The 15,326-nt window shown below is 36.9% G+C and overlaps 1 protein-coding gene across 8 annotated transcripts in view; it reads left to right on the top strand.

Annotated features, from left to right (window-relative positions):
- CNTN4 (contactin 4) overlaps window positions 1-15,326 on the top strand; it is a 903,676-nt gene that overhangs the window by 667,366 nt on the left and 220,984 nt on the right. For all 8 annotated transcript variants that reach the window (XM_086697570.1, XM_086697562.1, XM_086697563.1 and 5 more), the window contains one exon: window positions 6,487-6,582. In XM_086697570.1, the coding sequence (XP_086553696.1) occupies window positions 6,487-6,582 (96 nt within the window). The remainder of the gene's footprint in view (window positions 1-6,486; window positions 6,583-15,326) is intronic.

Raw genomic sequence — 15,326 nt, 5'->3', positions numbered from 1 at the left:
ACAAATTGGGGTATTTAATATTGGATGTTTAGCATAGACAAAGGTTTTTGTTTAGTTTTGTTTTACTTAGTTGTTAGAAAGATAAGATAGCTGACACGAATACTTGGAACTGAAAAGGAACTCAAAAAATATTTGCTGAAGACTGAATAAGCAAATGGGAAAGTTAATGACATAAGGAAAAGCAAGATACTGACAAACAAACCTATCAATATTTTATAATCATATATATATATATATATATATATATATATATATATATACACACATATATTTCAGTTTCCATTTATTTTTTTTTAATTTTTTTTCCAACGTTTATTTATTTTTGGGACAGAGAGTGACAGAGCATGAACAGGGGAGGGTCAGAGAGAGAGGGAGACACAGAATCGGAAACAGGCTCCAGGCTCCGAGCCATCAGCCCAGAGCCTGACGCGGGGCTCGAACTCACGGACCGCGAGATCGTGACCTGGCTGAAGTCAGACGCTTAACCGACTGCGCCACCCAGGCACCCCTCAGTTTCCATTTATACCCATCTGTTTACAACTAGTATGCAGTGTGAACTTATAAATTTTAAGTTCAATGAGTAAATTTATATAATCAATAAATAATAAAATGTTTCATAATTTATTTCTGTTTTGAAACATGTTTGCATACTTTGTAGAAGATAAACCTACATCCTATTTTAGTGTTTTATGAAAATGCTACCACATTTACATTAAAAAGTGGTACAAGCTCTCTGAGACCATATCATCATAGGTTCTTAAGGAAAATTTTCTGAATCCTTTATATGTGAGTATATCTTAATTTTAAGTCATATAAAGACTATAGTTCACACACTGGAAAGGATAAGGTAGCTGGCTTACTTCAGCTCCTATTCAGACTTGAAAACACAATTAAGATGAACAAAAATAGATGTATTTTAAGTCCTATTAGCATTTTTTGCCATGGTAGGATTGACTTGACCACTCTGGTGTTACTTTTTCTGGTGGAAGTTTAGACTCACAAGCTTTCCCCCAGTAAGTCACTTTCTGTATGGTTTCCTTAGATGCCAAGAAATGATAATGATAATGCTAACATTTATGGGCTACTGACTTTGGATCAGACAGTATGTTAAATGCTTTATATGCATGATCTTAATCTTCAAAGAGCTCTATGAGATAGAGATTTTTGTCCTAATATTAGAAATGATGAAAGTGAGGTTCTAGGAGATTAAATAACTCACCTACATTGTACAGCAAGAAAATAAGAGTACCAGATTTGTACTCAGGTTCTTCTCACTACAAAACCAGCATGTTAAACCATTATGCAAGTCTTCATCTTGTTATGTATTCTCACTGGGAAACCCAGTCACCTATGCCAGTTGTACTAATGGCTTCTTCCTTCTTCCTGAGTGGAAAGAATGTGACAAATGTGGCTTGCAATTCCTAAGGTTTATAAATTTAGACTTACTTTCAGTATGAGTCTCTAGAATTCAAGAAACCATGCAAATGTGCATCCACAAATGCATACACTCAGGAAACAAATGGCAGATTCAAGACCTAATTTTAAATATGCTACATGATAATCAATTTTTAAAGTTATGCTCCAAAAATACTCCTTAAAAAAACAAACGGTACAATCATCATTATGAAAATCATATTCATAACAAATGTATTGCTTGACCATTTTTCCCAGTTGGTATTGATTTCCTTATTGATTGCTACTTTCAAAATTGGAGGAAGCAATAACAAAGGATACTGGTGTTAGAAATTTCTTGTTCTAAGGCCACCCTGTAAGAATTAATAGAATCCAGGCTTACCCAAATAAGGAAAAACTGAATTGGTATTTTTTTAGCATGTAGTAAATAATACATGCATTAAAAATGCATGCATTACTTGCATGGTTTACTGTATCATTCTTCCTTTCCCCTTTTCTCCTGCCTCTTTGTGGATTCTTAACAAACCATGATGTGTGTTATGATCCCATTAACATCTTCTAGACATTTTAAAACTAAACTTACACTCTTCTCTGGGTGGTCCCACCCTGTAAATGGCTTCAGCTCTTCAGTGTTCAGTGGGTCATGGGTAGTCCCTTAGTGTTGGCCTACATGAGTTACTTTTTCTCACTTACTGTTACTTCTCAAAAAAATATATTGGGCCCTCTGGATGGTTTCTCTAGAGTACCTCCAGATATTTGTTGGAAGGTATCTTTTCCTTTCCTCTAGACATTTAATAACTTTACAGACAGGAAATATATGTAGATTTTCCCCCCTCACTCCCTGATTTACTCTGTAGTTTGAATTATAAGTATTTTCATATATTAAGACATTTTATTATTTATCGCATATTGCAGCTTTAAGACCTTTGTATGCTTTTACTCCCGCAGGAATTTAAATGCGAACTCATTTCCTCTATGCACTCAATATACATTCCAAGTTTCATAGCATATTTTCTAATTTCATTTAAAAATGAAATGCTGATATTACATTCCATAGCAGAATAAAGGACAATTGTTTCCACAGGAAAATATGATATGAAAACACATCTGCCACAAAATTGTGCATCCTTTGGCATATGATTTCTAGAAAAAATTATGTAAAATGCTGATGAATGAAATCAACACCGAAAAGTATAGCCACTTATTTTTTAAATGTCTACGAATCCCATGTCAGTAAACCATATACAGAGTCGGAAAAATAAGCTGTTGTGAAAAACCACAATACATGGATATTAATTCCTTGTCATACATATGCGTCGTTTATTCAACCATATCTTTAGTAATTGACTACATTGTTCAGCTACCTTTCATTAACAATGCAGCAAGCATGCTTCTTAATAGAGTTGTTTCTGATTGTTTTCTCCTCATTCAATTTCATCCTTTTTACCTACTGTTTAAAATCCCTACATTGAGTACTCACCCACAAGGAAAAGCAAAGAAATAGAAGATTTGGAACGAAATGTACCTACTCATTGCTTTGTGCATTGAAATGTGGATTTTCCTGCATAATCACTAAAGAGCTTACAATTCATTCAAAGATTTTTATTTTTGTCACTAAGCTGTTGAGTAACTAGTTTGAATGTTCTTTTTCACTAGCTTCCACTAAATCATTGGGGAAGCCATAGACTCTGGTGTTTGAGACCAGTAGCTTTAAAGGGAGACATATATAAATTTGTATTTTTCTGACCACTTCTTGGGTGGTGAAGATGATACTGAACCTCTCTGAACTTCACTTATATCACCTCCAAGTTGGAAATTTAAGTTATGATGGAACAAATGAGATCTATATGAAAAACACTTGGCACATGGTATGACCTCAATACATTTTGCAGGTAGATGCTATTATTGCTATTAGGTCAATGGTCATGGTAACAGAGCTTTATCCATAATATATTCTTACTATCTTGTAAAGTCTGTTGCCAATGATCATTACCCAGAACCAAGGCTTTGGAAATAAAGTGACTCTAAAATAATAATATGTGCAGGACTATTGCTGACAAAGGCCTGGCCATGAGTACACAAGCTTCAAAAAATACCCATTCACACCCATAGTTCTTTGATTTGTACAGTTACCACACTGCTAGTAATTAGGATCTGGATGGATAGTTGTATCTGAAAAGACCAGTTTTGGACATGGAATTTTTCCTTAAATGTGTGCATAAATATAGTGTCCTTTGTTTATCAGTAGCCATAGCTCTCTAGAATTCTCTCTAGAATTAATTTACTATTGGGAACACTCTTATAAATAGAATGATTGGATTATGACCTGCCACTGTATAACAACATTCTTTGGTGGACAGAACAAATACATTGAACACCAGATTTGTAGCACAATCTTTGTGTTTGGCCTTGTGCTTTTCAAGTACTATCTCATTTAATCTTTGCCCATGACTCTTACTTTAAAACAAAGCACATTTATTTGCATTTATTTATGAGAAAATGAAGACTTGCCGAAGGTCAGTTACACAGCTAATACATGGCAGAGTTGATTTCAAAATCAAATCTGTCCAAATGCAGTCTTTTTACTCACTATGTAAGTAGGGTTTGCCATCTGGAATTTGTATCAACTAACTACTAAGAAATATGTCCAAATATTTTCTCAAATACCAGATTAGTTTGATATATTCTGACTGCCCGAACCTTGTAGAACTGCATGAATTCATAAACTGAAAAGGAAGAAACAGGAATCCAGTTTTTCAAGCTCATTAAGGACAATTAAAAATCATTTAAGCACATTACATGTGCTTCTCATTTTTTCCCCATTTCTAAATGCCCCTCCTCTAATCAGAACCATGGTGGACTTTGCCTAGATAAGACTTGACCTCTATTACCTATTAGCCCTTAATTTTTTATGCAACTCTGGTATTGCGATGGGATGTTTGTATAAAAACTTAGATGACGTATTCTAAGAACCTGTATGCAGAAGTGACAATTCAGAATGATTCACTGTCACTTTTAGGGATGATGGTTTATAATATTAAACCATTTTCCATAATAAAGTTTTTTAAATGTCTCGTTTAATCTTTTTTTTTTTTTTTAATTTTTTTTTTAAACGTTTATTTATTTTTGGGACAGAGAGAGACAGAGCATGAACGGGGGAGGGGCAGAGAGAGAGGGAGACACAGAATGGGAAACAGGCTCCAGGCTCTGAGCCATCAGCCCAGAGCCTGCCGCGGGGCTCGAACTCACGGACCGCGAGATCGTGACCTGGCTGAAGTCGGACGCTTAACCGACTGCGCCACCCAGGCGCCCCACGTTTAATCTTTTTTGAAGGCTTCTCCGACCATTTCCTTGGAAGAAAATATCATGTCTTAGCCTTACGTGATGCTCATTGGATTAAAAGAATTTTATTACAACAGAAATGTTATTCAAGTTAGAGGATTTTTGTGTATTGTACTCAGTATGTCCTCCAGGTGTCCTGGTTCACACCTCAGCTCTGTCAGTCTTTGGCTTCCTATGATTAGGTGTTATCTGTCAGTCCTGCCCACTATACTCTCGGGTCCCTACAAGGCAGGCGCTGTGTTCTCACAGTGCCTATATCAAAGTCTGACAACCAAGTGATGTTTAATGACATTTTTATAAGTACTTAGTTGAAGAAAATAATGTATGCTTTTAAAATTTCCATAATTCCAGAAGTTGGTAACGAAGATATGTATGTGTCTAAATTTTCTTTGATATCCTGACCTCTCCTTAAAGTCAAACCTAGTTATAGAAGCATCCCGTTTGGGTTTTTTTGTTTTTTTGGTTTTTTTTTTTTTTTTTTTTTTTTTTGACTGCAGGAAGTCTGTCCACTTTATCCCCCTAGCTTCATAACTTACTCATGTAACCTTTAACAAACCTCATGGTGCCTCTCTTTTCTAGACTATAAAATGGAGACATTAATGGTAATTAATCCATATAATTGTTGTTAGAATCACTTCAGATAATCATCATGAAATACTTGCCAAAATGGCCAGCATGTAGGAAATAGTCAATAAATATTACTGATCTCCAGTGTGCACAGCTTGCCGCCCTGCAGAACATACTTGTTTTGGAATAATCTTCAAATCCAATAAGAGCTTGTGAAATCAAATGTTTTAGACAACAAAAAATGAAATGGCACTTAAAATACTTCTTGTTGAGAGGGTTTACATTTGGGAGGACAGGAAAAAATATTTTTTTAAACAGTAATATGTCTGTCACTTTATTAGACATATTTTTTACATTAACTCATTTTTATTGGCAACTGCTTGTTCGCTGACTCAAACTGTGATCTTTGGGTTTGTAATGTCTTATCTTTCTAACTATACCTGACCTCCTTGACAGAAGGGAGCTTTTTTTTTTTTCAAAACAGAATCTTGGACAGTACTTTATAAATATTTAAAAATATACACGTACTTTGAAACAATTATGTATATGTGCATATGTCTATTTGTACAGTGTATATGATGTGTGTGCATATCCAGAGAGAGTCCTATTCTAGTTACATATGTAGAGGGACATGTATAATTGCATATAATAGAATGGTTTGTGAAGTGAATAGGATTGAGTATCAGATATTATGAATGTCATTCCTGATAATATTTAATTACAAAAAGATGTTGGGGAAGTCACTTAACTTCATTAAACCTTGGTTTCTTCATTTAGATGTGCACCATCTAATAGGATTTTCTGCATTGATTTGAATGTTCTATTTCTCTGCTGTCCAATATGGTAACCACTAGCTAGCTACATGTGGCTGTTGAACTCAAAATGTAGCTAGTGTGGCTGAGAAACTGAATTATACATTTTATTTAATTTTATATGTTTTAAATATAAATAGACACATGTAACAGGTAGCTCCATTACAGTATACAGAATCAAGGATGACAGGACAATATCATGTGAAAAGAAGCTACACTGAATTTCCTTGATATGGGTGATACAATTACTGTTTCTCAGCAGAAGACTGTCCTCTTTTGAAATACTTAAATTCTCTCATATTATCTTAGGCCTTTACAATTTAAACTCTTTTTCCTTTATCTTTCTTAACAGATCTTGAAAACTTTAAAACAAGAACAAGAAGCACTGTGTCTGTCCGACAAGGTCAGGGGATGGTACTCCTATGTGGCCCACCAGCCCATTCAGGAGGTAAACTATAAGTGCACTGAAATGTGCACACTTTTCACTTCACTTGCTGCTATTTTGTTGTTGTTGTTGCTTTTTCTCCCCTTGGCACTAGCTAAAGGAAAAGTGTCATTTGCAGAGATTCTCTGTGTCAAGGAAGAATCATTGTCAGTGCCTCCCATAATTAAGATAGGAAAATACCAGATTCTGCAAATGTTCCAACCCAGTGCTATTTAGCTGGCACAAGGGGAAACACACCTGAGTCAATTGAAATAAGAATCCTGTTGCTTAGTAAGGCAATGTAGGTAAAACGACCCATGCTTTCTCCAACTCAATTGGTTTCAAAGATGGCCTTGCTTTATTTTGTCTCGTTTTTTTGGCTAGGGAAAGGATCAGATCCAGAACCCAAGTCCTCTGACCACAGAATCCAAGGTCACTTTGTAAAGACTCATAATGTCTACATCAGTTAGGAATTCATTTGATGTGTTTTTAAGTTTATTTTTTTCAAGTTTTGTTTAATTTCCACCTAGTTAACATATAGTGTAATAATTAGTTTCAGGTGTAGAATTTAATGATTCATCACTTCCTTACAACACCCAGTGTTCATCCCAACAAGTGTCCTCCTTAAGTAAATAAGTAAAAAGTAAATAAGTAAAGATAAATAAGTAAATAAATAAAGAGTAGGGAATTTGTTTGACTGCAAATAACTGAAAACTCAGCTAACACAAACTTCAACAGGCTTTATGTTGTTCTTACACGCATTTCCAAAGGTATGTATTCTCAAGCTAGCACCACTTCCTGAGGATGTCTTCCAGGATGCAAGTCCTTTCTCGCATCCTTCTCTGAGGTCCTTAACAGGTGAATGGCAAGGGTAGCAAGTGTGCAGTCCAGACAGGCAGAAATGGGAATAGGCAAGAACAAAAGTCCCAAGTCTCCCTCTCGGTTTGCATTTGTATTATGAAAGGTTCGCTTTGCCGGAAGACTTTTACCTACATGTCACTGGTCAGCTACAGTGGCAAGAGAGATGGAAAAATCAAGTATTTTGTACAGATAAATTTGATGGCCCTGAAAAAAATCGTAATTTTGTAAATAGGGAGACTATGGAACTGCAGTTTCTGCTAAAAGGACCAACGATAACTGAAAGGCAAATCTGACTTCCCATAAGGGGCACAGCAGTGTGGAGGCTTAATATATAATGCTGTCTATTAGGATTCTTCTAAAGTTGTGGTAACAAGATTGATAAACTCTGTTCTTGGGAATTCTGTCTCAAAGTTGAATTTGCTATCTGCTATCCTTGTTATTATCTTAATTTTCTCTTTGGCTTAACGCATGATGAAAAGACAAAAAAATTAAACTGAGAATTTGAAAACATCCTTCTATTTTTGTCCTGTGTTCTGAAGTTGTAACTTTTCATTTCTCATCTAATGCCCCAGCTAACCTTTGCAGCAGGAAGTAACAATTAGCAAGATAGCTGAAAAGACTCGTACTTCTAATATGATGGGTGTTAAAAGCACATGGAGGAGGCCTCCCTGAATCTAAACTGTGGACATGGAATTATTCAGGGTTCTGGGTTTTGAAGACTGGCAGAGAATCCAGGTTAAATTTCAGTAGTTTGTATTCTGAGAAATAGGTTTACTCCTTAGGACTTGAGTTTTCCCTTCAAATTAGCATCAGAATAATAAAATTTGGAGTTCTGACATGAGGTACAGCCCTAGCTCTGTTTCAAATCATTATTTGATATTGAGCAATTTTTTTTTAAATTTTTCATATCACACTGTTCTTATCTATAAAAAGATGAGATCAAAGGAAATCTTTCCGATCCCTTTTAGTTCTATCATTACATGGTAATAACTCAATAAGACTAAACATGTTTATTAACTAGGCTTGCATTATTGAAATCTGTCATTTATACAAAGAAATCAATTAACTGGACCTATATTTAGGTAAAGTGAAGTTCACTCAGACTGACTTTTCTCTTCTTACTATAAAATCTGACCAAGGGGTGCCTGGGTGGCTCAGTCGGTTAAGCGGCCGACTTCGGCTCAGGTCATGATCTCGCAGTCCATGAGTTCGAGCCCCGCGTCGGGCTCTGTGCTGACAGCTCAGAGCCTGGAGCCTGTTTCGGATTCTGTGTCTCCCTCTCTCTGACCCTCCCCCGTTCATGCTCTGTCTCTCTCTGTCTCAAAAATAAATAAACATAAAAAAATTTTTTTAAATAAAATCTGATCAAAATAAGAATGGAAGGTTTTGCTAATTTCTTCTGCAGTCTACGTTCACAACACTAAACTTTCATAACATGGCAGCAATTCCAAAAATTAATCTTGTAGGCTTATTAAGAAAAACAGTACCCCACTCCTCCCTGGCATAATGGTATCTTTGGGAAAGCCAAAGCACCTGAAGTGTTGCTGTGCTGCTACACAATGAGACACCTGAATACTTTCCCCTTCCCACAGAGAAATATATTAAAAATGTTCATAGACATCCCCTGAAATGTGCTTGTCTCTGCTGGCAGCAGTCAGCAGCTCTGAAATCCGGTTTTTTGAGCTGTGCTGACATTCCTGACAGTCTTGATGGTGAAAGACAAGGAAATAAATATTCTCATTATGGGCTTTATTAGAAACTGCGTGCTCAGTAACACTGTGGGCAAGGCAGGCAAGACAGGGAAATTTGCAAGAACGCAAAGAAGATCTTGAAAGTTGTAAGGGAGCATCTCAGACAGCCATCAGTTTGGGGCAGTGGAGTCACTGATGATCTGATGAAATACCCCCAGTTGTCAAAGCCCTCCAGTGCAAACTGTATAGCAGGGGTTCTCTTGTTGCTTCTCCAGACAGTGTTTCACCTGAAAGCTGGCAGAATCACCATGAGCCACTGGATATACCGAGCATTTTAGACCCAGCATATGGTATCCCAGTTTAATTTGTAACAGATCATGAAGAGGGAAGGAAATGAGTCAGCCTTTTATTGTATCAATGGGATACTGAGTAATGGCATGAAATCCATTGTAAAGGATGCTGCATGTCCTGTTTCAAAAGCTGTGAGGTGTCAGACTTTCTTAGGGTAACATAGAAATGAGCAACAATTAATCTATTTTGAAAAGCATTTCAGACAGCAGGTATTTCCAGGACTCTATCAATCACTTCATGTACCATCTTTGTTGTCTTTTGGTTAATAGAACAAATTCAGTTATGATGTCATTCCATAGATTCTACTATTCAGTTGTAGCACAAACACCAAACTGTGGAAATCACTGTGATGGACTCTGGTTGTCCGTGATGTCCCTTCATATTAGAAATAGAGTTTATTGAGATCCAGAATTTTCACCTGGCTTTCCATCACCTCCAAGGTCATTTGGCACCAGGAATTCAGGATTCTTAACCATGTTCTCATTAAGTAGGAATATGACTGAGGTACTTTGAGATTCTTCCTACCAGCGTACTAAAATTGTATTATTCATCAGTGAATTCCTCCTGAACTGTTCAGGGAGGTTTTTGTTCTCACCTTCCTTTTTGTATGTGTCACCAAGATCCTTGCTACTCAAAATGTGGTCCATGCACCAACACCATCTGCCTTACCTGGAAGCTTGTCAGAAAGACCATTTCAGGTTCCACCCATGGCCTACTGAATCAGAATTCACATTTTAATAAGATCTCCAAATGATTCATATGCACATTAAAGTTTGAGAAGCCCCAAGCTATTCTCTCACACACACCTCACTTCTGGCCACTGGTGGGCAGGAAGCTGAGGCATAATCAAGGCAACATGTTAAAGTCATGGGTGCCCAACCATTTCCCAAAGATATTTTGATTCCACAAATCTGGGGCAGGATTCCCAAAACTATTGTTTTAGAGACTCTGAGGCAGCACCACATTTAAGATCCACCCACGTTGATCACCTTCTACAAAGCCAGCCCAGAATCACACTACTGAGATGGAGTGCTTTGATTTCCACATCACCCAAACAGAAGGGTCGAGTACTTTTTATGTCAAATTCATATTTAAAAGAATTTAAAATAAAATATAATCACCTCAGGCTTTACCTTCATTTATTTTTGTGGATGTTGATAAAGGAGATGAACAATCAAGAAAAGACTGGCTTTTTCTCAAGTGTGTGTGTATCTTCAAAAGTAGCATTTTACATTTGGCCAGCTTTTTACTACATTACTGTTAGTGAAAGTATGGCTTCCTAGAGTATTAAAAATAAGCCACGTGATTCTGATTCTAAGATTATTTTCATTGTTACGGGTTTTTTAGAAACCAGCTATAATTGTCATCATTAGATGATTTTACACAGAACACATTTCCATTAAATTTGGATTCTGTTCACATGGCATGAGATGCAGGGACCTTACAACAGAGCATCTGTGGAGTTCTTTATGGTGTTTATAATGCTTTAGTTGCCATTATATTATCTCTGATCCTTACAATAATCCTATAGGAAGTAAGGACATGTATTTCATAGATAAGGAAATTGAAGCAAAGAGATTATGTGGGGTCACACACTAATCAATGGCAGGGTCAAGAGTTATCTTTGCCTAGAATGTGACCTTTTTTTTTTTTTTCCAGTCCAGGAGACAACACTGGAAACAGGTACTGGATTCTCTATGCTGGTGATTCTCTGGGCCCTGTCCCAGATCAATTAAGTGTGCCTTTCTTGAGAGGGGTCCTCTGGCATCCTTTATATTTTTAAAAGCACTATACATGATTCTAATCTGCCGTCAGGGTGCAAAATGTGTATCTCTGCATTACAAAATCAAGTAGATGTTGTCTCAGCAAAACCTCTCTATTTGCAAACCTCTCCAGGGTCCAGGAAATTTGATTTGATCTGGACATATCCACGAATATTATAACCCTGAAAGAAGTGTGCCTTCCAACAGCGTAGTTATTTCAGCTGGATCATTTTGTTTTTACTGTAGGACAGAGGAAAAAGCAGGAAACTGGGACACCAAATTCCAGGCCCAGATCTCATATTAACTTACTATGTGGTCTTGGGCCAATTATATAACTTTTCTGAGTCCTTTTGGTTTCTGTCTTCCCACACATACTGTTTCTATCATCAAGATGTCACCTTCAGGATCAGGCTCACCCAGTTTCTGTAATTTTGTTTAATGTTTATATATTTTTGAGAGGGGGAGGGGGATGGGGCAGATAGAGGGAGACAGAGAATCCAAAGTAGGCTCTGCACTGTGAGTGCTCAAACCCATGAACCGTGAGATTATGACCTGAGCCAAAATCAGGAGTTGGCTGCTTAACCAACTGAACCACCCAGGTGTCCCAGGCTCACCCAGTTTCTTAGTGAATTCAAACTATGCCAGCAGGTCTTGGGTCTGGAGTGATGTTGCTATGCTAAAATGAATGTCCTCTATGCCCAGAATAATGCTCAAGACATCCACATTTTGTCAAGCAGCCAGCTCTGCCCAGCCCCACTCCATGCCAATCCCCAACCCCAGCCCCATACTGGCTCCCATGCTTACTAGTTCTATATACCTTCAGACTTCTGGGTGCATCTTTATTTACTCCAAATACCAATTCATTTCACTGTAGTATAGACACTAAGTTTAGCTCTTTCCCTCACATTTCACCCAAAGATGCATCCAGATCCAAACCTGAGACAATAACACACTGTCCTGTGGGTCTTAAGTATTGCTGACATCTAGGAGGTTTACTTACTGTCCCCATATGCCATATCAGACTCCCTGGAAAATTAACATCAAAATGGCTGGGTTCTAGTTTTATCACCCTGTCATTTGGACAACTGGCCACTTTCTTCAAGAAGCGGCCCAGTTCCAGCTTTCTTTCATCCACATTTTAGGCTGTCCCTCTCTCCCTGTGTCTTTGTTCTCAGTGTAACTCTCCAATCTTCATACAGTATTATGTTATCCAAATAATATTTATATTTGCTCTATAAACCTCTCAAATATGTTAGAGTAAAAACATGTAATAAATGTGGTAGCAATTTGCACAGTTAAAATGCTGCATAAGATATGTAGGAATAAATTTAACCAAGAGGGTGAAAAACCTATACTATGAAAATTATAAGACATTGTTCAAGGAAACTGAAGAAAACACAAACAGATGAGAAGACATTCTATGTTCATGGGGTGGAAGAAAGATTCCATGTTAATATGTCCATACTATACAAAGCAATCTACACATTCATTGTATTCCCTATCAAAATACAAGTAGCATTTTTCACAGAACTAGAATAATCCTAAAATTTGTGTGGAACCACAAAAGACCATCAATAACTAAATTAATCTTAAGAAAGAAGAACAGTATCACAGTCTCAGATTTCAATATAGACTGCAAAGCTCTAGTAACCAAAACAGTATGGTACTAGCACAAAAACAGACACATAGATCAATGGATCAGTATAGAGAGCCTGGAAATAAACCCATTTTTATATGGCTATTTAACCTACAGCAAAGGAGGCAAGAATATACAATGGGGGAAAAGACAGTCTCTTCAATAAATGTTGAAAAACTTAACAGCTACATGCAAAAGAATGAAACTGGACCAATTTCTTACACCATACACAAAAATAAACTCAAAATGGTTGAAAACCTAAATATGAGACCTGAAACCATAAAACCCCTAAAAGAAAACATGGACAGTAATCTCTTAGACATTGGCCTTAGCAACATTTTTCTGGATGTGTCTTCTCAGGCAAGGGAAACGAAAGCAAAAATAAACTATTGGGACTCTGTCAAACTAAAAAGCTTTTGCACTGCAAAGGAAACCATCAACAAAATGAAAAGACAACCTACTGAATTAGAGAAGATATTTGCAAATGATATATTCAATAAAGGGTTAATATCCAAAATATATAAAGAATTCATTCAACTGAACACTAAAAACACCCAAATATTCCAACTAGAAAGTGAGCAAAAGACCTGAATATATATTTTCCCAAGGAAGACATTGACGTGGCCAACAAACACATGAAAAGACGCTCGATGTCTCTAAACATAAGGGAAATACAAATCAAAACTACAATGAGATGTCACCTTACACCAGTCAGAATGAGAATGACTGGTACCAAAAAGATGAGCAACAACAAGTGTTGGCGAGGATGTTCAAGAAAGGGAACCTTTGTGCACTGTTGGTGGGAATATAAATTGGTGCAGCCACTATGTAAAATGGTATGGAAGTTCTTCAAAAAATTAAAGATGGAAATACCATATGATTCAGTAATTCCACTACTGGGTATTTACCCAAAGAAAACAAAAACACTAATTTGAAAACATATATGCATCGCTATGTTTATTGTAGCATTATTTACAATAGCCAAGATATGGAAGCAGCCCAAGTGTCCTTTGATAGGATAAAGAAAATGTGGTGTGTGTGTGTGTGTGTGTGTGTGTGTGTGTGTACACACACATATATGCATGCATACATACAATGGAATATTACTCAGACATAAAAAAAATAAAATAAAATCTAGGGGCCTCTGGGTGGCTCAGTCAATTGAGCATCAGACTCTTGATTTTTGGGTCAGGTCATGATCCCAGGGTTGTGGGATTGAGCTCCATGTCAGGCTCCACATGTGGAGCCTGCTTGGGATTCTCTCTCTCACTCCTCACCCCTGCCCCACATGTGCACACATGTGTGCTCTCTCTCTCTCAAAAAAAAAGGGAGGGGGGGGGAGAATGAAACCTTACCATTCTTGATAACATGTATGGACCTAGAGGGTGCTATAGTAAGTGAAATATGTCAGACAGAGAAAGACAGACATTATATGAGTTCACTTATAAGTGAAATCTAAGAAACAAACAGACGAGAACAAAAACAAAAAAACCCCCACAAACTCATAAATACAGAAAACAAACTGGTGTTGCCAGAGGGGAGGGCTTGTGGACCATGGGTGAAACAGGTGAAGGGGATTAAGAGGCACAAAGTTCCACTTGTAAAAGGAATAAGTCATAGGAATGAAAAATACAGCATAAGACACATAGTCAATAATGTAATAACTTTGAGTGGTGACAGTAATTAAGATTATAATGGGGAGTATTGCCTAATGTATAGAATTGTCGAGTTACTGTATTATACACATGAAACTAATATAACATTGTAGGTCAACTATACTTTAATAAAAAAGCATATGTATTAGGGATCAGTCAAACATGGGTAAACTACCTTGTATGATGTTTGATATTTACATTATGATATCTATGGGAAATGCATGCTAAGTTTCTTGTCTAACCCAAGAAACTTTATGTGTTTACTTAAACAGATACTGCAATTCAGTGAGGAAAGGCTAACCTTTAGTGATAGGGTTATTAGTGCTACAGACTACTAGGTATTGTTTTGTTTTGGGGTGGATTTTGGTTTTTCTATTGGGGGGGTGGCATTAAACTGTCTTCAGACTTGTTTTCACTCTTTAACTCTACCATATTGCTTTGAAATATATGAACCTGGACTCTTTCATCTGAAATTAATGGTCTAGTTTGCCCCCCTTTTTTTTCTTCCCACTTTGCCAATCAGAGGAGATTTCAACTCATTAGATATTTAGTCAGCATAGAGTACTGTGAAACCGTCTGGAAGGCGATGATTTTCTTCATTCATTAAGCCTCCCCTTTTTCACTCATTGAGCAGAAAAAAGAGCCACATTGATCAGAGACTACTTGTTATAAACCCTTCCACACAAATGGCATGGTGGAGTGTTTCATTTTTGGGAGGATAGGCCACTAGGATGATTTGTCTTTATTACACAAATACAGGCTCCGTTTCTCACAGCCATGAGATCATTTAGCTCAAAGAAAGAATCGGCAC

This window comes from Puma concolor, chromosome A2 (genome assembly GCF_028749965.1).
Source record: "Puma concolor isolate L17-30 chromosome A2, mPumCon1.1.hap2, whole genome shotgun sequence".
Lineage (NCBI taxonomy): Eukaryota > Metazoa > Chordata > Mammalia > Carnivora > Felidae > Puma > Puma concolor.
The sequence above is the reverse complement of the archived record's forward strand: the minus strand, read 5'-3'. Positions and strand labels throughout refer to the sequence as shown.